General features: G+C 39.9%; 1 protein-coding gene across 1 annotated transcript; it reads right to left on the bottom strand.

The window, feature by feature from the left end:
* Window positions 1-14,799: 14,799 nt before the first annotated feature.
* Window positions 14,800-23,277, bottom strand: LOC101134015 (olfactory receptor 6B1). The gene is made up of 2 exons (XM_055347563.1): window positions 22,947-23,277; window positions 14,800-19,634 (listed from the first exon to the last, which is right to left on the bottom strand). The coding sequence occupies exons 1-2, from the start codon at window positions 23,237-23,239 to the stop codon at window positions 18,674-18,676; spliced, it is 1,254 nt and encodes a 417-aa protein (XP_055203538.1). The 5' UTR covers window positions 23,240-23,277; the 3' UTR covers window positions 14,800-18,673.
* Between the last annotated feature and the right edge of the window lie 255 nt (window positions 23,278-23,532).

Raw genomic sequence — 23,532 nt, 5'->3', positions numbered from 1 at the left:
TTAAATATAAATCATTTAATTTATAATATTAAATCTAAATATGTAATTTATATTATTGCTGAGCTAACAATAATATATCATCACTATACGCCACTTTCCATGTCATTAGCTACCTTTTCCAATATAAGAATATGCTACATTATACTCCATTGAACTATATTTTTTGAAATGCTGTCCCATTCCCTGATTTTTCTGTTATAAACAACATTGCAATGAGCATCCCATTTTTACTTTTACATAACTTCATTTTCTTAGTATAAGTTTCTAATTGGAATTCCTATACTGCAAGTTTTACTTTAATCACATCATTATCAGCCTTATTCATGGGACATGCTACTCTAGTTCTCACTACAAACTTTTACACTCAGTATTTGCTCTGCTCATAAATATTTGCCCAGATACAAATAAAATAATATTTTATTGAGCACTGACTATATACCAAGCATGGGTCTAAGTACTTTATCTGTATTTAATGGAGTTTTCAAAACAATGCAATGGAATCGGTGTGATTATTAGCTTTGTTTCAATTATGAGGAAACTGAGGCACAGAGAGGGTAAAGTCATCCAAGTTTACACACCAGGAACTAGCTTCAAATCAGAAGTCTAGCCCAAAGACAGGTTTTTGCAGCCACTGCCCTATACTTCCCACAGCTGGCTCCTGCTCATCATTTGGGCTTTGTGTACAATGCTACCTCCTCCTGTCCTTCCCTTGATCATTGTTCCTAAAGCAGTCTATGCTTACCCTGACCTGCCCTGCCCCACTACCCCAAATCTGCTCTCTGACTTTTTCTTTCCCCAAGAGACTGGGTCCTATCATTTACATCTCCCAACTTTTTTTTTTGCTGCCTGGTTTCTGGATAGATTCAGCCAACAGAATAAGCATGGGGAGAATTAGAAGGAAATCCTGCTATCTCAGTCTCCCTTTGGAGATAAAAGAACAAAAGGAGACTGAGATAGCAGGATTTCCTTCCAATTCTCCCTATGCTTTATACTATGTCTCTAGCATAACTGAATCCCTCCAGCTCTTAGAAGAGCTGCCTGTTCTGCCAGCTCTTAGAGATGTTAATGGCTTCCTAATGTTGCTGGTCTCTGGGTGCCTCCGCATCCCTTGTTTGTTCCTGTATCCCAGTTCACATCTCTGTAAATGGTGCCTTCACTAAAATCTCTTCACTGGAATCATCTGAGATAAACTATGTTTCCTGGCAAGAACCTGACTAATAGAATCAGTATATTCTCTTTATTTTCTTCATGCTACTTTTTTATAATCTGAAGTCAACATGTGTATATTGTGTTTCTCTAGCTTCAAGTTTAAAATTCATAAATGGAATTTATGAATTCCATTACTCTGTTTCCTCAGCATGCAATAAATATTTGTCATACTTACTTATGTGTTTATTTATTAAAGGGTCTACATATTAAATTGCCCTCCAGAAAAAAAAAAAATATATATATATATGTCTGTGTTTCTGTCAAAGAGTGGCCTTAAGTCAAAATATTTTTGTTAGATGCATCCTGAAACAAACAAACAGCCTATAAAATAGACATTGAGTTCCAGGGAGACCAATTCAAAGGTGCCTCTCAAAACACTTACTAATAGCCACTGATTAAAGGCCATGGCTGGAGCCCAACAATCAGAGTCCTGTATTTTCTCTGATTAAAGTCAACATTTTTCTTTGAAAATTGTTGTTATTTAACAGGCAATCTAGAAATGGAACAAGCAGGCTGGAGGTTAGCACTGGTAAAAAAAAAAATGAATTTTAATTAGAGAACCCACGTTCATTCTCAGGGATTGAATGGCGGTGAATACTAAGGCTTGTCTGGCTGAAGCTTTGGGCAAGAAAAGATCTGAGGAGCAGCAAGACCTCCCGGTGGAAGGGGCTGCATTTTCACCAAGAGGAATTGGAAGATGGGGTGGGCGGGGGAACTGGGGTTTAGCAGAGAGTTTTGATAAGGAGGATGGCTTTGGGAAGAGAAATAAAGACAGAGGGAGAAGACTCAGCACAATGAGGAAAAGCCATGGAGTCCCCTCCTCGCAAGGGGCCAAGCCCTTGAGGGACTTCCCTTATATGATACACAGCACAGAAAGCCAGCTGGAATGTAACCGCTGACCTTGTGCACTGAGGATCAGTGAGTTAGCCACTTCACCTGTGGCATCGGAACTGTTTAGTTATGTGAACCAATACAGTCTATTGTTTTAGCCACTTTGAGCTGAATTTTCTATTACTTATATTGGAAAGGTTCCTAACTGATAATTAATCTGGTACCAGAGATGCGTGAGGCAAGGAGGCCCTAAGAGGTGAGATCGGCTACAATGAGATAGGATGGAGGGTAGTGGGCATGTCTCTTTCCCATGCTGGGACGTTAGTGATCTTCATTACGTGTTTGCAAAACAGCTGGTTAAAATGCCACCTATGCTGTCTTGTGAGTCAGACTATGAAACTAGCTTGATAGATAGATAGGATAGATAGATAGGAAAATAGACTTGATAGGAAAATTTTAGACTATCAGAGTACGTTAAGTACTTCTTGCAGTTCAGATAGAAAGAAATGACCTTCGACTGTCAGTGTCTGAAGGCAGAGGGGGATGGCACATAGGTCTCCCTTGACCAAAAGAAGCTTTTTATAGATAGGAAAATAGACTTGATAGGAAAATTTTAGACTATCAGAGTACATTAAGTACTTCTTGTGGTTCAGATAGAAAGAAATGACCTTCGACTGTCAGTGTCTGAAGGCAGAGGGGGATGGCACATAGGTCTCCCTTGTCCAAATGAAGCTTTTTTTTTTTTTTTTGCCTTTAACTAGCAATCCAAACCGTCAAAGACCCCAGTAGTCTTGAGCTGGCATGAAGAAAAAAGCTAAACTCTCTAGTTGTAGCCCAAAGTAACTCCATTCAGGGAACTTCTGAAATACATGTTATTCCTGACACAAAGTTGTTATTCCTGTTATAGAAGGTCATTTATTCACAGACATACAGCCCCAGGGCCAAGTGCAGCTTATTGGTGAGTCCTCATGGGACCATTATTTCTTCTCACTCAGGGGTAGAAGACAAAGTGTACGTCATTAAAGAGAAACAGGGGAATGAATATTGAAGGCCCATTTCTAGGCCATGCAGAAATTCCCAAACCTAATTTTAGAATCAAGTATTTCACTTTGGTCACTAGCCCAAATTGATGGGACCAAAGAGAATAAAACCCCACTATACATTTGTGGGAGTTTTGACAGAGAAATGTGTGGTAGTATTGACAGAGAAATTCCACGCCAGATTGCTAATAGCCTCTACTTAACTCAACTTCTAAAGTGTCTACAGAATGCTAAAAGTGAACTGAGAAGTGGGTTTCTAAAACACCATGGTCCCTTGTAGATCAGTGAGGAAGCACCTTCATTTAAGTGCTCTGGACTGTTTAGTTATGTGATTTTGACTCTGTTAACCTGGAAACTGGCTAAGATGGAATATGTCAACTGTATGGTTGGTTCACAATGATTTTGAAAAAACAAAACAAAACAAAAAAGGACTCTTGATTGTTAAGTTACATCTGGACTTGGAGTAACAATAAAATAATTATAAATAGTTATTCTAATAGGCACGGCAAATTTTTTGGTGTGTGTGGTGATTCTTATAAGGGGCACGTCCCTGTTATGAGAATCCTGCAATCTATGTCCCTGCAGTTCTTATAGGACATACTGGTTCCTATGGATCATGCAGCTTTTAAGTTAGGAAAATCCCTGTACCCCCCAATGTGAATCTCAACCTGTGATCTAAACTGTCACCTATGAAGAGGACAGCCTGTGGGCGGCTATGTGGACTAGTACACAGATTGTTGATGCAAAAGCTTCTGCTGAGAGAAATGCCTGACATTGTCTTACTAAATAGCAGCTGTTCTTATCTGATATCCTTCTGAGTCATTGGTGGCTAATGTGGCCTTCGGGAGTCTTTTGAGTTTGAATACTTAAATAAACCAATGAAGATGCCCTTGGTGAGCAGAGCATGCTTAGAAAAACAAATTTCCCTGTTGTGTAACTCACATGTAACCGTGGAAGAAAATGAACAGGAGATCCTCCCAGAAACAAAAAGAGGCAATCAAAGATTATTTTGTCTGTTTCCAAGTTTAAGACATTTTAAAAGGAAAAAAACAACAACAATTTTATCTGCACATATGAACAAGACTGCTTGATATTTTATTTTAGACCTGGAGCTTGATGTGATCGATGGGACTCTATGTTATCTCCATTCAGCAGTAGTGTGAGAAGTTGTGAGTGTGTGTGTGTGTGTGTGTGTGTGTGTTTGGTTTTATTCTGTTTTGTTTCTGTTTTTTTAGCGTGAGCATTTTAGAAATTCCCCATTCATCTTGGGAAGTAAAATAAATGAGGGTTTTACACAACCAAAATGAAGTAGTATAGTGGGTATGTACTGTTTTGAGCCATTCAGCATCAACTGCTCCCTCCTTGATGTGGTTTAGCTCTGTGTCCCCACCCAAATCTCATCTTGTAGCTCCCATAATTCCCACGTGTTGTGGGAGGGACCCTGTGGGAGATGATTGAATCATGGGGTTGGGTCTTTCTCATGTTGTTCTCATGATAGTGAATGGGTTTCATGAGATCTGATGGTTTTGAAAACGAGAGTTTTTGTTCACAAGCTCTCTCTTTGCCTGCTGCCATCCACGTAAGATGTGACTTGCTCCTCCTTGCCTTCTGCCACGATTGTGAGGCCTCCCCAGCCATGTGGAACTGTGAGTCCAATAAGCCTCTTTCTTTTGTAAATTTCCCATCAGCAGTGTGAAAACGGACTAACACACTCCTGTTGGTAACAGAATCACAATTTTAATTCAGGTGTGTACTCTTCTTTGTGTAGCCCATGAGCTTTGGAGGTCGATTCCATTTCTGGTCCCAGGTGTAATCCCTGACTCGCTTAAGCCCATTAGTATGTTTCAGTCTCTTGGGCATAGAGATGGTTTCAGGGGAAGGCATGGACATATGACTAAATTCTAACCCATAACACCTGAGGAGAAATTTTATAAGGGTTTCTAGGAAAGAAATGTCTGTTTGTTTGAAACAAGTGCCAGGAGAGGCATTCTCTTCCTACTAGAAGAAGTCTGGGGTCCCAGAAGATGCTGACAGACATATTATGACCACAAAGAAAGTCAGTTCCAAGTGGAAGCAAACTACGTGGAAGGCAGAAAGACAGATAAAAGGAAATGGGATGTTGGAGATACAACTGACCTGAGGATCAAGGCTTGCCTAAAATGTGTCCATCCTTTGTTAGGCTACTCAAGACAATACATTCTCCTTACTGTTTAATCCAGCTTGGGTCAAACCTCCACTGCTTGCATCTAAAATATTTCTTAATAATCTGTTTCCTGTTTATACACTAGACTCTTCATCTCATATATGTCATATTATTTTTTCCCTGACTATGTACTTTAATGATAAAAGCCATAAATCCTTGGACTCTTGGGAGAATGCAAAACAGTTTCCTTGAATTTCCTGTAGATTCTGCCATATGCCATTTTCAGAAATACACTCTTTCCCTGGGTCTTTACACACTGTGGCTTCCTCGTATCCATAGGTATGTGCTGTTGTCATTGTTCTAGCTCATCTTTAACTAAGGTGAAATTTGCCAAGATTCAATACAGAGGTTCAAAGCATCTTCCTATCTTTTTCCAGATCTTTTCTTTCATGAAATCAAATCAAAATAGGTTTTAACAAGACCAGTTTCCTTCCTTACAATTGTTTCATTCAGCCCAGCCTATGGCATTAGGCAGTGCCAGTCTTGGGCTTTGGTCTGGTGATCATTCCCAAATTAGAGGGATATGGTTAGAGAAACCCACTATATACAAGGTAGTAGATTGTTAACATAGGGATCTATTTAAGAAAAAAAAAAACAGTTAATTAAGTTATAGTGGACAAAATAGGAAAGCAGTCCCCAGTTTCCCACTCTTGGTTCCTAGGAAGGATGCAGTCTGCTCATACTCTCAGGGTACAGGTGATTAGAGAGAATAAATAACAGCTCTCTTGGCTATGTTTTTGTTTGTTTGTTTGTTTGTTTGTTTGTTTGTTTGTTTTTTGAGATGGAGTATCACTCTGTCGCCCAGGCTGGAGTGCAATGGCGTGATCTTGGCTCACTGCAACCTCTGCCACCCGGATTCAAGTGATTCTCCTGCCTCAGCCTCCTGAGTAGCTGGGACTATAGGCACCCACCAACACACCTGGCTAATTTTTTTGTGTTTTTAGTAGTGACGGGGTTTCACCACATTGGTCAGGCTGGTCCCAAACTCCTGACCTCAGGTGATCCGCCCGCCTTGGCCTCCCAAAGTGCTGGGATTGCAGGCGTGAGCCACCGCACCCGGCCTCTTGGCTGTGTTTTAACCATTCTTGGCCCTGACTTTAGATGTCTATTCAAGTGTTGGATCTCAAAACATTATCTGGGCAAGCAGGATAGTTCTCACAGCTTCCTTCCTGTGACCAGGGCTCAGCTTACTTATAATATACCTATAATAACCCCATTTGCCATGCTGTCACTGTCACCAGAGGTAGGAAGTTACTTTTCATTGGCCCAACTGCTTCTGATTTTCTTAGAGTGTAAAACATTATTGGAAATGAACATATCTCTACATATTTGTGGCAGCAAGGACACATGGAAAGTTCTATGTCTTTTCTTAGAGCAGCATCACAGCCATTGACAGTGTTGCTCATCTTAAGTTTGTTGTACTGACTGTGCTGAGGATTCTCATCAGCTCTCTTTTCCTAGTTTGCGAGACAAGCACAAACTAAATGTTAAGAGCTCCTTTATATAGCTAATTATCAATATACCTGTGAATTTTTGTCTTTCTATGTGTGAGAGGCTTTTTCAGGAGTGTTAATTGGGTATTATTTGCAATCTAAATTTCCAGAGTTGTAATTTTAGATAGATTAGACTAGATATACTGTGTTTGAATATTCACAATCCTTGGATGTTACAACTTCTTCCAAGTGGTTTCCAAACTCAAGCATAAAGGTATTTATTTATATCCCCCAATTTTCTTCCTAATGGGTACAGAGGTAACTATCCTGTAACTTCCTAAATAAACATAAAAATAAGATTATAATAATAACTCTTAGTCCCAGTTGTTTGTATTCATGTGTAAATATAAAATATCTACATTATAATTACTTTAAAAATATTTTATTATATTATTGTATTTTAATGTGATATGAATTTCTCATTATGAAAGTAAACTTTTCTTTCTTTTTTTAAATTATACTTTAAGTTCTGGGATACATGTGCAGAACATGCAGGTTTGTTACATAGGTATACATGTGCCATGGTGGTTTGCTGCACCCATCAACCCATCATCTAGGTTTTAGGCCCCACATGCATTAGGTATTTGTCCTAATGCTCTCCCTCCCCTTGCACCCCCACCCCCTGGCAGGCACAGGTATGTGATGTTCCCCTCCCTGTGTCCATGTGTTCTCAATGTTCAACTTCCACTTATAAGCGAGAGCATGTGGTGTTTGGTTTTCTGTTCCTGTGTTAGTTTGCTGAGAATGTTGGTTTCTAGCTTCATCCACATCCCTGCAAAGGACAAGAACTCGTTCTTTTTTATGGCTGCATGGTATTCCATGGTATATATGTGCCACATTTTCTTTATCAAGCCTATCATTGGTGGGCATTTGGGTTGGTTCCAAGGCTTTGCTATTGTAAATAGTGCTGTAATAAACATATGTGTGCATGTGTCTTTATAGTAGAATGATTTATAATCCTTTCGATATATACCCAGTAATAGGATTGCTGGGTCAATGGTATTTCTAGTTCTAGATCCTTGAGGAATCGCCACACTTTCACAAGGGTTGGACTAATTTACACTCCCACCAACAGTGTAAAAGTGTTCCTATGTCTCCACATCCTCGCCAGCGTTTGTTGTTTCCTGACTTTTTAGTGATCACCATTCTAACTGGCCTGAGATGGTATCTCATTGTGGTTTTGATTTGCATTTCTCTAATGACCAGTGTTGATAAGCTTTTTTTCATATGTCTGTTGGCTCCATAAATGTCTTCTTTTGAGAAGTGTCTGTTCATATCCTTTGCCCACTTTTTGATGGGGTTGTTTTTTTTTTCTTGTAAATTTGTTTATGTTCCTTGTAGATTCTGGATATTAGCCCTTTGTCAGATGGATAGATTGCAAAAGTTTTCTTCCATTCTGTAGGTTGCCTGTTCACTCTGCTGATAGTTTCTTTTGCTGTGCAGAAGCTCTTTAGTTTAATTGGATCCCATTTGTCTGCCTTGGCTTTTGTTGCAATTGCTTTCAGTGTTTTAGTCATGAAGTCTTTGCCCATGCCTATGTCCTGAATGGTATTGCCTAGGTTTTATGCTCGGGTTTTTATGGTTTTAGGTCTTACACATAAGCCTTTAATCCATCTTGAGATAATTTTGGTATAAGGTGTAAGAAAGGCATCCAGTTTCACTTTTCTGCATATGGCTAGCCAGTTTTCCCAGCACCATTTATGAAATAGAGAGTCCTTTCCCCATTGCTTGCTTTTTTCAGGTTTGTTGAAGATCAGATGGTTGTAGATGTGTAGGTGTTATTTATTAGGTCTCTGTTCTGTTCCATTTGTCTGTGTATCTGTTTTGGTACCAGTACCATGCTGTTTTGGTTACTGTAGACTTGCAGTATAGTTTGAAGTCAGGTAGTGTGATGCCTCCAGCTTTGTTTTTTTGCTTAGGATTGTCTTGGCTATACAGGCTCTTTTTTGGTTCCATATGAAATTTAAAGCAGTTTTTTCTAATTCTGTGAAAAAGGTCAATGGTAGCTTGATGAGAATAGCTTTGAATCTATAAATTACTTTGGGCAGTATGGCCATTTTCACAATATTGATTCTTCCTATCCATGAGCATGGAATTTTTTTCCATTTGGAAAAAAACTTTTCATTTGATTTTTTTAACTTTTATTTTAAGTTCAGGAATACAAATGCAGGTTTGTTACATAGGTAAACTTGTGTTATGGAGGTTTGTTGTGGAGATTATTTCATCACCCACGTATTAAGCCTGGTACCCATTAGGTGTTTTTCCTGATCCTCTTCCTTCTCCCACCCTCCACCCTCTGATAGGCCCCAGTGTGTGTTATTCCCCTCTATGCATTCATGTGTTCTCATCATTTAACTCCCACTTATAAATGAGAACATGTGGTAGTTGGTTTTCTGTTCTTGTGTTACCTTGCTAAGAATAATGGCCTCCAGCTCCATCTACGTTCCCACAAAGGACATGATCTCATTCTTTCTATGGCTAAATAGTATTCCATGGTGTATATATACAACATTTTCTTTATCCAGCCTATCACTGATGGGCATTTAGATTGATTGCCTGTCTTTGCTATTGCAAATAGTGCTGCAGTGAACATATGCATGCATGTCTCTTTATAATAGAATGTTTCCACTTAATTTAGAAGTTTAATCATTTAAAACTACCTTCTCAACTGCTCATACAGGGCTGATGGGAGTGTAAATTGGTACAGCCACTTTGAAAAACTATTTCACAATATGTTATCAAGCTGGGCATATTCATATCCTGTGATTTAGCAATTCCAGTCTTAGTTACATGCCCAACAGAAATACATCTATAGGTTCAGCAAAGATATGTACTAGAATATCCATGCAATGCTATTCCTGATGGTCCCAAACTGGACACTCTACAGAAAGAGTGAGAAGGATAAATAAATTACAGTATTTTCTCTTTTTTAAAATTTTATTTTAAGTTTTGGGATACATGTGCAGAGCATGCAGGTTTGTTACGTAGGTAGATGTGTTACATGGTGGTTTGCTGCACCTATCAACCCATCACCTAGGTATTAAGCCCCACATGCCTTAGCTATTTATCCTGATGCTCTCCCTTCCCCTCCCCATCCCCGACAGGCCCTGGTGTGTGATGTTCCCCTCCCTGTGCCCATGTATTCTCCTTGTTCAACTCCCACTTATGAGTGAGAACATGCAGTGTTTGGTTTTCTGTTCCTGTGTTAGTTTGGTAAGGATGATGGCTTCCAGCTTCATCCACGTCCCTGCAGAGGATATGATCTCACTTATTTTTATGGCTGCATAGTATTCCGTAATGCATAGTTACCACATTTTCTTTATCCAGTCTATCATTGATGGACATTTGGGTTGATTCCATGTCTTTGCTATTGCGAATAGTGCTGCAACGAACATAAGTGTGCATGCATGTATCTTTATAAAGAAATGATTTATATTCCTTTAGGTATATACCCAGTGATGGGATTGCTGGGTCAAATAGTATTTCTGGTTCTGGATCCTTGAGGAATCACCACAATATCTTCCACAATGGTTGCACTAATTTACATTCCCACCAACAATGTAAAAGCATTCCTATTTGTCCACAGCCTCACGAGCATCTGCTGTTTCTTGACTTTTCAATAATCACCATTCTGACTAATTATAGTATTTTCACACAGTGAAATACTATACTATGATAAGAATGTGTTACCTACAACTACATGGAACAACGGGAAAGATCTCAGAAACATAAAATTGAGTGAAAGAAGCTATACACAGAGGATTGCATATTGTCTAATTCATTTTTTTAACTAAAATATCTGGCAAAATCCACCTCTGCTGTTTGAAGTAGGACAAAAGTTACTCTTGGAATTATGACTGGAAATGCACATGGGGGTGTAGTTTCTGGTGATTCTTTTTCTTCTGATGCAGGTGCTGATTTCATGGGCTGTGTTCAATTTGTGAAAATGCTTTGAGCTGTAGACTTAGGATATTAGTACTTTTACTTAAATGAAAACTTCTAAAAAAATTTAAATGATCCTATCTTTTGTGCTTCCTCAGGTTTACTGTCTCTTTCCATCAGTGTTATAGAGGTACTGTTTTTCATATTTGTAGTTGCCTCTTATAAAAATTCATAGTGACATGTATAAAATGAGTTGCATCTGTTAACAGCTATAAAAAAGCAGTGGAAAAATAATTTGGAAAAGGTCATTTTTAAAATTTATTTTTGTTTCAGGGAAAAAGCTGTGACAGACTACAAATAGGCCACAATTCTTTTCAGGTCTTTTCATCAAAAAGTGGAGTCTATTGCTCTACCTCTTGAATATGGGCTTGCTTGGGCCAATAGAATGTGAATGCTGAGTATAGATCTTAAGAGGTTTGTCAAGCTTCTCCTCTCTTAGAGCACTTTGATCTCCATGTGACAAGGTCAGGACAGCCTGCTGGAGGATAAGAGACCAGGTGGAGGGAAGACCTCACAGGCATGTTCCCAGTGACCTGCTAGTTGACTGCAGGCAGATGAGCAAGCCCGACATAATCAGTAGACCTGCCCAGCAAATCTACAGACTTCAAACTACAGACTTAAACTTAATAATTTTAAGCTGCTAAGTTTTGGGGTGGTTTGTTTGCAGCAAAATCTAACTAATGAGAGCTCTTTGCAAAGTGTGCTCTGAATATTTTATCAAGCTGGTCCACATGGACATGAATATACATGCTGCATTGTCTCCATCTTCAAAATACATCTAAAATCAGACCATTTCACCCCATTTCCACAACTACTGTTCATCATATCCACCGCTGTGTGTCACCATGATACCATAATGGACTCATAAATATTCTTTCTTCTCCTGCCCTTGCCTTATGCAAGCCTGTTCTTCACCAAAGGCTAGGGTGATCCTTTTAAAGCAAAAAGATCATATCACCCCACTGCTCTAAACCTACCAATGGTTTCCCATCTCATTCAGAGTAAAACCCAATATTTTCTCACAGTGGCTACAGGTTCAACAGTGTCTGGCCTATTCTTGTCTCTCTTATCTTATCTCCTACCCTGCTGTATTAGTCTGTTTTTACACTGCTATAAAGAACTACCTGACACTGGGTAATTCATTTTAAAAAGGCTTAATTGACTCAGTTCCACATGCCTGGGAAGGCCTCAGGAAACTTACCATCACGGCAAAAAGGTGAAGAAGAAGCAAGGCACGTCTTACATGGCAGCAGGAGAAAGAGAAAGTGAGGAAGGAACAGCCAAACACTTTTAAAACCATCAGATCTTGTGAAAACTCACTCACTATTATAAGAACAGCATGGAGGAAGCTGCTTCCATGATCCAATCTCCTCTCACCAGGTCCCTCCCTCGACAAAATGGGGATTACAATCAAGATGAGATTTTGGTGCAGACACAGAGTGAAACCATACCCCTGGAGTCTCCCAAATTTCATGTCCTTTTCACATTTCAAAACACAAGTATGCCTTCCCAACAGTACCCCAAAGTCTTAACTCACTCCAGCATTAACTCAAAAGTCCAAGTCCAAAGTCTCATCTGAGACAAGGCAAGTCCCTTCTGCCAATGAGTCTGTAAAATCAACAACAAGTTAGTTATGTCCAAGATACAATGGGAGTACAGGCATTTGGCAAATGCCCCCATTCCCAATGGGAAAAATTGGCCAAAGCAAAGGGCTATAGGCCCCATGCAAGTCTGAAACCTGGCAGGCCACCCATTAAATCTTAAGGCTCCAAAATGATCTCCTTTGACTCCGTGTCTCATGTCCAGGGCATGCTTATGCAACAGGTGGTCTCCCAAGGCCTTGGGCAGCTCTACCCCAGTGGCTCTGCAGGGTACAGCCCTTGTGGCTGCTTTCATGTGTTGCAGGAAGTCAGGGACCCTGAATGGAGGGACCAGCTGGAGCTGTGGCAGAGGAACATAAATTGTGAAGATTTCATGGGCATTTATCAGTTCCCAAATAACACTCTTATAATTTCTTATGCCTGTCTAACTTTAATCTCTTAATCCTATTATCTTTGTAGCTGAGGATGTACATCACCTCAGAACCACTATTGTACAAATTGATTGTAAAACATGTGTGTTTGAACAATAAGAAATCAGTGCACCTTGGAAAAGAAGAGAATAACAGCGGTTTTCAGGGAGCAAGGGAAGACAATCATAAGGTCTATCTGCTTGCGGGGTTGGGCAAAATAGGGCCATATTTTTCTTCTTGCAGAGAGCCAATAAACAGACGTGCAAGTAGGGAAGATATCGCTAAATTCTTTTCCTAGCAAGGAATATTAATAATTAATACCCTGGGGAAGGAATGCATTCCTGGGGGGAGGTCTACAAATGGCCCCTCTGCGAGTGTCTGTCTTATGTGGTTGAGATAAGGACTGAAATATGCCCTGATGTCCTGCAGTACCCTCAGGCTTATTAGGGTGGGGAAAAAACTCTGCCCTGGTAAATTTCTGGTCAGACCAAACTACTCTTGAACCCTGCTTTCTGTTGTTTAAGATGTTTATCAAGACAACATGTGCACTGCTAAATATAGACCCTTATCAGGAGTTCTGCTTTTGCCCTTGTCCTGTTTCCTGAGAAGTGTGTGATCTTTGTTCTCCTTTTTGCCCTTTGAAGCATGTGATCTTTGTGACCTACTCCCTGTTCTTACACCATCTCCCCTTTTGAAATCCTTAATAAAACTTGCTGGTTTTGCAGCTCAGGTGGGCATCACAGTCCTACTAATATATGATGTCACCCCTGGAGGCCGAGCTGTAAAATTCCTCTCTTTGTACTCTTTCTCTTTATTTCTCAGATGGCTGACACTTATGGAAAATAGAAAGAACCTACGTTGAAATATTGGGGGAGGGTTCCCCCAATATTCATGGGCTGGCATTGAGTGCTGTGGCTTTTCCAGGTGCACAGTGCAAGCTGTGGAGCTACTATTCTGGGGGTTGGAGGATGATGGCCCTTTTCTTACAGCTCCACTCCACATTTTCTCTCTGCATTTGCCCTAGTAGAGGTTCTCCATGAGGGTTCCACCCTTACAGCAGACTTTTGCCTGGACATCCAGGCACTTTCATACATGCTCTTAAATCTAGACAGAGGCTCCCAAAGTTCAAATCTTGTCTTCTGCACACCCACAGGCCCAACACCATGTGGAAACCAGTAAGGCTTAGGCTTACATCCTCTGAAGCAATAGTCTGAACCGTAGGTTGGCCCCATTTAGCCATGGCTGGAGTGACTGGGACACAGGGCTCCATGTCCTAAGGCTGCACAGAGTAGTTGGGCCCTGGACCCAGCCCAGGAAACCATTTATCCCTCCTAAGCCTCTGGGCCTGTGATGGGAGGGGCAACTGTGAAAATTTCTGAGATGCCCTGGAGACATTTTTCCCACTGTTTTTGTGATTAAAATTCATCTCCCTGTTACTTATGCAAATTTCTGCAGCAGGCTTATATTTCTTCCCAGAAAATGCCTGTTTCTTTCCTATCATATAGTCAGGCTGCAAATTTTCCAAACTTTTATCCTCTGCTTCTCTTTTATATGTAAGTTCAGATTTCAGATCATCACTTTATGAAAGCATATGACTATATGCTTTCAGAAAAAGCCAGGTCGCATCTTGAATGCTTTGCTGCTTAGAAATTTCTTCTGCCAGGTACCAGAAAATTATCTCTCCCAAGTTTAAAGTTCCACAGGTCTCTAGAGCAGGGGCAAAATGCTGCCAATCTCTTTGCTAAAGCATAGGAAGAGTGACCTTTGCTCTAGTTCCCAGGAAATTCCTTATCTCCACCTGAGACCACCTCAGCCTGGACTTCATTGTCTGTATCACTATCAGCATTTTGGTCAAAACCATTCAACAAGTCTCTAGAAAGTTCCAAACTTTTCCACATCTTCCTGTGTTTTTCTGAGCCCTCCAAGCTGTTCCAACCTCTGCCCATTACCCAGTTCCAAAGTTGCTTCCACATTTTTAGGTATCTTTATAGCAGTGACCCACTCCTGGTATGAATTTTCTGTATTAGTTCATTTTCACACAACTATAAAGAACTACCCAAGGCTGGGTAATTTACTTTAAAAACGTTTAATTGACTTACAGTTCCACATGGTTGGGGAGGCCTCAGGAAACTTACAATCATGGCAGGAGGCGAAGGGGAAGGAAGGCACATCTAACATGGCGGCGAGAGAGAGAGAGAAAGTGGGAGGGGAACTGCCAAACACTTTTAAAACCATCGGATCTTGTGAGAACTCACTCACTATCATGAGAACAGCATGGGGGAACCACCCCCATGATGCAATCACTTCCCACCAGGTTCCCCTTTTGATATGTGGGGATTACAATCAAGATGAGATTTGGGTGGGGAAACAGAGCCAGACCATATCACCTGCTTACCCTTTTCTCACTGCTCTGGCTGCTCGGTCTCTTCAATGTCCCTCAAACATACTACTCAAGACTCCATATCTTCCCTTGCTGTTTCTCTACCTGGAGTGTTCTTTGCCAAAGTAGCCATATATCTTACTCTCACAGCTTCTCCAGGTTTTTGCTCAAACATTTCTTCCTCACTTGGTGATTCTGTGACCATCTTATTTAAAATTTCTCATCTCCAGCAGCACTTCCTATTATACTTTCATGCTTTCTTCCTCCCCATCCATAGCACTTATTGCCACCCAAATTGGGATGTGTATTTATTTTCCAGGGTTTTTATAACAAATTACCACAAACTTGGTAGCTTAAAACAACAGAAATATATTGTCTTATAGTTCTGGAGGCCAGGAGTCCAAAATCAAGGTGTCATCAGGGCTCTCTTCCTTTGACAGCTCTAGGGGAGAATCATTACTTATATCTTCCAGCTTCTGGTGGCCCAAGGTATTTCTTGGCTTGTGGATGCAGAACTCCAATCTCTATCTCTACCTTCACATCACCTTCTCTGTTTTCTCTTCTCTCTCATATAAGGAACTTGTCATTGGACATTGAGTCCACTCGGATAATCCAGAATGGTCTCAGTTTGAGGTCCTTAACTTTATTATATTTCAAAGACTCTTTTTTTTTTTCAAATAAGTTCCCAATCACAAGTTCCAGGTTGAAAGTGTGAAAATATATTTTTGGAAGCCACCATTCAACCCATTACAATATGTATGTATGTTAGATATATATATGTATATACACACACACACACACACACACACACACACACACAAAGGTATTATCTGCTATCTGTTTCTGCTCACAAAGGTAACAAGTTTTAATATTTTGCTATTGTATCCCTACAGGTACATAATAGATCCTTAATATATATTAGTTAAATGAATGAATAAATATAGTGATTTAAAATATATACTGCATGTGTAATTAATATATATTTATATTTTATTTTGTGGGGTTCCTTATGAGTTTGGCTGGTGATAATCAAATCTTCAGGGCGTGTTCTCTGGATAAACTACTGAAACTGACTACCAGCCTTTTATGATGGTTACCCCAACAAGATCACCAAATGCCCTGAAACTTCCGGCTTGCTTTGTGTGTCACCTTAGAAATAGCTTGTTTCTATATGAATTTAACCAGTAATCCACTATACATTATTTTCTCTGTTGAGGCAGATTTCTACATTGGTCTGTGTCCTTACTTTGCTGAGCCTGTGCACTTAGGTATTCCTTCCACAAAGGGGAAGGAGCTCAATGTTCCATCTGTTATTTGAAAAAAAAATTTAATAGAATTCCCCAAGAAACCCTACTTCTACATTCTCCCTTTCCAAGATATTCATGAGAAATAATAAAGAAATAAACTGCCTCTGATAGTTGCAGCCTCCCAGGTTAACTATAACTATAGTATGTGGAGTCAACTAGGTGTGGAATGGTTTTAGACAGGTCCAGAGAGCATAGCCTTCCCAAACAGTTTTCCCATGCAAACCCTAATCTAGTGGCAGCTTGCTTAGATCATGCACTGCCCAAGATATTTAACAATCAATGTCTTTTCCGTCATGGTAGTTGATCCTCATAACCATTGCGTAAGAAACACCAAGCAACTATTATCACTCCTGTTTTACACATAAAGACTCAGTGTTTCCAAAAGTATAGATGGTTTGGCCAAGGTCACATGGTGAATATATATCCAGGGCTAAAATTCAAGTTATTGCCAGAGTTTTTTTTATCTTTCATTTCCTAATCCCTACTGAACATGTCTTTTCCTTTCTTAATTCACACATTTAATATCCCTATATGACTATGCAATTATATTTTGATTCATTTGAAGTTTTCAGAAAATAATCTCTTTTTTGTGTGTCTAGATTTTAAATAGAAATATATTCATCACAACTTACTTATTGCATCAAGGGACCAAACTACATTCCAGAAGCAAACATTAAATCCTTTCCATTTTAAGCATTGTTTTCTTTTGCACATTTATTCCCTAAAGCAAGTTGTGCTTGCATTTTATTTTTGTTTCTTTTTTCCTCTGGGACCTTATAATTCACATTTTTTCATTTTTATTTTATTACCGTTCTGCAGGTATAGTAATTCATAATTCCAACTATATTCCTTTACAACTAGCTTTCATACTTGGCTTCTAAAGAAGTATGTTTTCTCTCTAGGGAGAGCCCATTCACTAGAGAAAGACCCAGGGTTTGGATTCAGGGAACTGGGACTTTGACCTCTGCTCTCCCACTGTCTGTGGTTGTATGTTATTTACTTCCTTGAACATCTGTTCTGGAAGTTTATAAAATGGAACAAATAATTCTGCCTAACGTTTCTTAATTAAGAAGAAAGAGAAAGCATTCTTGAAAGTGTGGTTTGTTCTTAGCTAAAAGATGTTATTAATGCAAGAAACTCTCCTGTTTAAAACTGTTACAATAAAAGAATTAAATTCCCACTGATGTTGGCCCACTATGTTGAATACAGCTTAAAAATATATCTCCCTTTGCCATTGGCAAAACTATGAACCAAGAACAAGCATATCTATGTACCTTCTATGGGTGTAAAGCACATTTGATCAATGAGGTTCTAGCGTGTGTGTAGAGGGTGTTAGATATATAGGTAAGGAAAGTTGAGAATCACTATGGCATGGAATGAAAATCTCTGTCAATTCCTGAAACCTGTTACTTATCTCTGAGTTGAGTGTGGAGAAAGTGGAAAACCAAGAGAAGATAAAAGAGAGGGCGGGAAGGGGGGTGCAGGGCGGGAACAAGAGGATATCAAGATCAAAAGAAAAGAGAAGTAATGAGGGCAATTATTGTTTGGCAATTCATATATTTGATGATATTTATTTATCATCTATTTTATGTTCATCCACTAAAGGATACATTGTGGCACCTAGAAGGGAAATATAAAATTCAATAAAAGGCAACTGTGTGAGTTATATCAGAAGACAAAACACAATTGTGTAAGGTACAATTCACTTACAGATAAAAGAAAGCACTCTAACTAGTTTAAGCAGAAAGGGATTTAATACAGGTTAGTAAGTGCTTGCAAAAAGTGTTGCAAAAACTCAGGAAGCAGTCTCTGCCACCAAAATTCACTCCAAGCACATCAAGAATGAGACTGTTGAGGGAGTTGCTACCTCTGTCTTAGAAAGATGGGAAATCAGGAAGCTATCACCTATTTTGTTGGCCCCAGAGCTATTAGTGTATGGCAGATCCAAAAACAGCTAACTCACCCATCACCATCTCTCTTCCTACTTAACTCAGTTATAAATTTACTCACAGTCTTAGAAACCCCATTTGGGGTCACAACCATTGAGAACTGTTTTCTCTAGCTCTCTAGAAGGTGTATGGCCTTAGAGCACTGACCATATGCACAGATGCAGATACCCAAGCGCCTGAGATTGAAGTAGACATGGTGATGTCATATTAACATGGGCAGTGTCCTAACTGAGTCATTAAAGGAGAAAGGATGGAGGAAGACATACAGGCACCCACTGAGACCTTTCTTTCTAATCGACTGTAATTGACTAGTCAGATCTGCTGGCCTGGCAATATGCCAGTTTCTTCAGAGCTTCCTTGACCTCTCGGTTTCTTAGGCAATAAATGAAAGGGTTGAGAGAAGGAGTGACAATGGCATAGAAGATGGAAATAATTTTGTTCATGTTGAAGGCATTGATAACTCGAGGTCGAGCATACATGAAAATAATGGCTGAATAGAAAATGGTGACCACCACAAGATGGGAGGCACAAGTGGAGAACGCTTTCTGCTTTCCTGTGGGCATGCGTAATATGGTGGCCAGAATGCATCCGTAGGACAGGACAGTAATAAAGAGTGGGAATAGGAAGATGACCAGTGCCAGGATAAAGTCTACCAACTCAGTTATGGACATGTCTGTGCAGGAGAGATTAAGTACTGGAGAGATGTCACAGAAGAAGTGGTTGATGACATTGGGACCACAGAAGCTGAGGCAGGAGATGAAGTAGATCTTCGCCAGGGAGATGCCAAAGCCAATGGCCCAGGAACCAAGAGCGAGGCGGAAGCAGAGCCCATGGCTCATTATGGTTGGGTAGTGGAGTGGGCGACAGATGGCCACATACCTGTCATAGGCCATGGCAGCCAGAAGCACACATTCTGTGCACATGAGAGCAATGAAGAAGTACAGTTGTATCATACAGAGTGTGAAAGAGATGCTGTTGTTCACAGACCAAAAACTAAACAGTAACTTGGGCACAGTCACAGAGATGTACCAGGTCTCCAAGAAGGACAGGTTGGCCAGGAAGAAGTACATAGGCTTGTGCAGTTGCCGATTTTGCAGCACCAATAGGATGATGATCACATTTTCAGCCACTGTCAGAATATAGGCCACAAGGAATATCAGAAACATGGCTGCCCGCATACTCAAGCTCCCAGGGAATCCCACCAGAATGAACTTGGTGACTCGTGTCTGGTTCTCCAACTCCATATTGGAGACACAGGGCTTAGCTCTCCTGGGGAGGAAAAATCATTTGATCAGACTCCATGGCCCAGCTATATTTTTCCATACTTGTCTTCTCTATCAGTAACAGTTATCATTTATTAATACATATGACAGGTCAGACCATGAACTGGGTACGTGAGGCGCACAACGTAATTTAATTTCCACATAGCCGTGTGTGTGTATGTGTGTGTGTGTGATTGTATCTGTTTTAAAGATGAAGAAATCGTGTCTTGGAGAGGAATTAAGTAACTGACCACGTTGTCACTGGTAGCAGGGCAGGAATCACATTCAAGTCTCAGTCTAAAGCCCACGCTCCTTCTAATATCTTGCACCGTCTGACACCTAACAATTGCCAATTCCAAAAGATACACCTGACCTTCCTGTCTCTCCACCTACCCAGAGCTCTGGAAGTTCTTCCTTACAACTCCTTTATCCTTCACATGCTATTATTGTCATCTACCATCCCTGGAGATAGAGAGTAGCTGTCATCACCTATGAGGTACATGAGAAAGTGAGTAGCGGAGATTTGGGCTTTTCAGTATTAAAGACCTCCTGGACCTCATTCAAGTCTAAGGTCTGCCACCGATTTGCTATGACCTTGAAATCTTACCCTCTCTGAGATTCAGTTTTCTCTTCTGTCAATGTGAATATTCATATTTATTCAGCTTATTTCATTGAGGATCAAAATCCAAACGAGTTAATGTAAATGAAATTTTATATAAACTAATGGCAATAATCGTGAAAGGGGATTTTCCCCCATATTAGAGCAGTGATGAAGTTAGGAATACACTAACTGGAGGGAGGGGAGGATCTGCTGTGATCCAAGGCAAAGCCATGAGCAAAGTAAACATGGGCTCATTCAGGGAATTTGACATTCTTGAGAGTGAAAATGGGGATCACTGAGTGGAGATTTTTAAAGATAAGCAAACAAAGATAGAGATGCATTATAAAATTTGAAATATTTTCTATGAAGGTTAACAGACACAACATAATACTAAAGTAATCAGGAAAGGTCCCTCTGACCTTTGAGGAGGTAATATTAAGGCTGGGAAGGATTCTAGGACCCCAGCTCTTTGAAGGGCTGAGGTTGTAGGGAGCTGTGCTGAAGGAGATGTGATTGCCATGCTGTGATGGATGGGAAAGGAGCCAAGGAAGAAGGCAGGAAGCCAGGGCCAGAAGGTGCAGGACCCCAGAAGTTATAACAATCAGGGATCTGAACAGTGGTCTAAAAGCAGTCGGAAACAAGCAAAAGATTAAAGGTGAATGGGACATGATATGATTTACGCAATGGAAAGATAACTCTGTCATTGCAAAACGGACTCCTTGGAGGCAAGAGCGTGAGCTGTGAGCTATGAAACTAGTTGGAGGCTACTCAGAATAGGTGACAGTGAACTTAAATACTGTGGTTCCAGAGAAGCAGATTTAAGATACACGTTAGAAGCAGAATCTTTAACAGTAATTGGTGACTTGGATATGGAAGGTGAGAGAAAGAAGGAAATCACAGAGGAACCCCAAATATAGAGCTTGTTACCTAGAGGTGATGCCATTTACTAAGGTAGTTAGATGGCATCATTTACTAACTATCTTACTATCTTTACTAACTGTCTTACTATCAGTTCAGAAAATCTTCTAATAATAATTTATTGAGTATTTAATAGGTGCTGGGAAGTTCTTTTCATGCAATATCCCATTTAATCCACAAAATAATGTTAATTAGACATTGCTATTCTAATTTCAAAGAAGACACTGTGGTTTAGATAGATTAAATAATATTTCCAAGTTAGACAGTGATAAAATCAGAATCATAAAGCCCAGGTCCGACTACAAAGGCATGTCCTTAACCACTAGAGTGAAACACACTGATGAAGAATATCACATTTTGGACTTACCAACATATTTTACATTTAAAATTCCTGACTATTTTAGGAAGTGTTCTTTAATCCTGCTGAAATTTTATTATAAGCTGAGACTATTAGAGATGAACCCAAATGTTAAAAAGAAAGCGATATGATACAAGTACATATTCAATCAGACACACATAACAGAAATGAATGTATAGAAATGCTTGGTAAATGTATCTGAGAATAGATAATGATTGGATATGTTTTGAAATATAAATTAGGAGGAGGAAAAGGCATTTTTGGCAGATGAATCAGAGTGAACAAAGGCACGGAGATCTGAAACAGCTTGAAATTTTCAGGAACTCAACTCATAATTGCTGCGTGAGTGGGTAAATTGTGAGTGAGTGAATGAGCAGAAAAGAGATGGATGGAAAGAGAAAGAGAGAGACTCTGTTGTCACGGACCAGATCATGGAATAGTGAGGCATTTAAGAATTATCCTGAAGTATAGACAATAAGTAATCACTGTTTGTCAGCAGGATGGCAACATCCTCTTATTATATTCTTGTTTTTGATGTGGGAGGATGGGTTAGGATGAGACAAGGTTGCCAAACCAGAGATTCATAGACCCGTTAGAAAGCACCCTCATAGCAGACACTTAAAGATACACACAAAGAAGAGAAAAATCATTCTAGCTTATAACATTTGTCAAAGAAACAAAGATGGACATATTTAGCTATACTTGTTCACAAGTTACATAAGTTTTCACTTCTAGAGGAAGCTCTACAAGAAAAACAAAGAATTCCTTATTTCTCATTAACTAAATGAAGGTGCACTGGCACTAATTATTGCATACTGGTATTTTTATGTATCACCTTGCTGCAAAATATGTACAGCCTTTTTACTTATAATAGTTTTTACTCCATTAAGCATACTCAAACATGTTACCCCTCATAGCAAATTTACCACTGGTCTAGAATCAAACATCTTTGTTTCTTATGTCTGCTGCTATGCACTTTTCCCCAATTTTGTCAGGGTTCTATACATACGTAGGTTCCAAGTAATTTGAATTTGATGGACATTTAACCTCCGCCCCTGCCAAGATAGCAGCAGTTTTTGTAGCCACCACCAGAAACAAGTTGCCAGGAAGATGCAGTGGTTGCAGCACAGGGATATCAGGTCATCGGGTCAATGGTAGGGATCTAAAGTTTGGGATCATAATCTGGGGCACTAATTTTTGATCCCACACAGAGAGATGTCTCCAAAGTGGCAAGAGGAGCCTGCTCCTCAGCTCACTGCATAACTGGCTGCACTTAGATTTCAGGAGACAAGAATATTATCCGGACCGATTGCTAGGAATTGAGAGTGGATAGAACAGAGAGGCATTAAACATTTTAGAGTTTAAATGTTGCTGCACTGTAGGAGCCTGAAACAGGGCTGCCTGCATAGTGAGAAAGTAATGCTCTGAGAGGGAGCACTTACCTTGGCACAGCAGCCTCTGATAGGATGAAATGTGAAAACAAAGCCTTCACCGATTCTAAAATAGGAATAAGCAGAAGAAAAAGATTCAGGTATTGAATAGATGTGAGGAACCCACTTTCTAAACCTAGAAAGAGTGACCGGGTACAGATTGCCCCACTGCTTTCAAGCTGAAAGCCAGGATAAGATGACAGGAGAGCCCTAGGCACTAGGACCACATCTGCATCTGATGTGGCACGAGGCTGGCTCGTCCAGCACCCTGGGACTAGGGTGCCCATCACCTTCCTGGTGAACATGGCAGTGATTTTAGGCACACTGAGCTGTGAAGACCTTTGGATTCTGAGGGCTTTATAGAGTACCAAGACTTTCCCTACATATCTGCCAAGACCCAAGAGAAAAGAACCTTGACAATGGCAGTTCAGTTCTCTTGTGGGATCCAAGAGAAATTTCCATTTGCCCATTGTGGTGATCTTAATTGTTTTATATGTTATTAGTTCCATAGGAAAAAAAGTCCACTTATGACCACACACTTTGGAAAGAACCATATTTTTTTGACAGATGAAGAGAAAAATGTACTGCAGTGAAATCT

This window comes from Gorilla gorilla, chromosome 6 (genome assembly GCF_029281585.2).
Source record: "Gorilla gorilla gorilla isolate KB3781 chromosome 6, NHGRI_mGorGor1-v2.1_pri, whole genome shotgun sequence".
Classification (NCBI taxonomy): Eukaryota; Metazoa; Chordata; class Mammalia; order Primates; family Hominidae; genus Gorilla; species Gorilla gorilla.
Note: the sequence above shows the minus strand (reverse complement) of the source record. Positions and strands in the feature narration are given on the sequence as shown.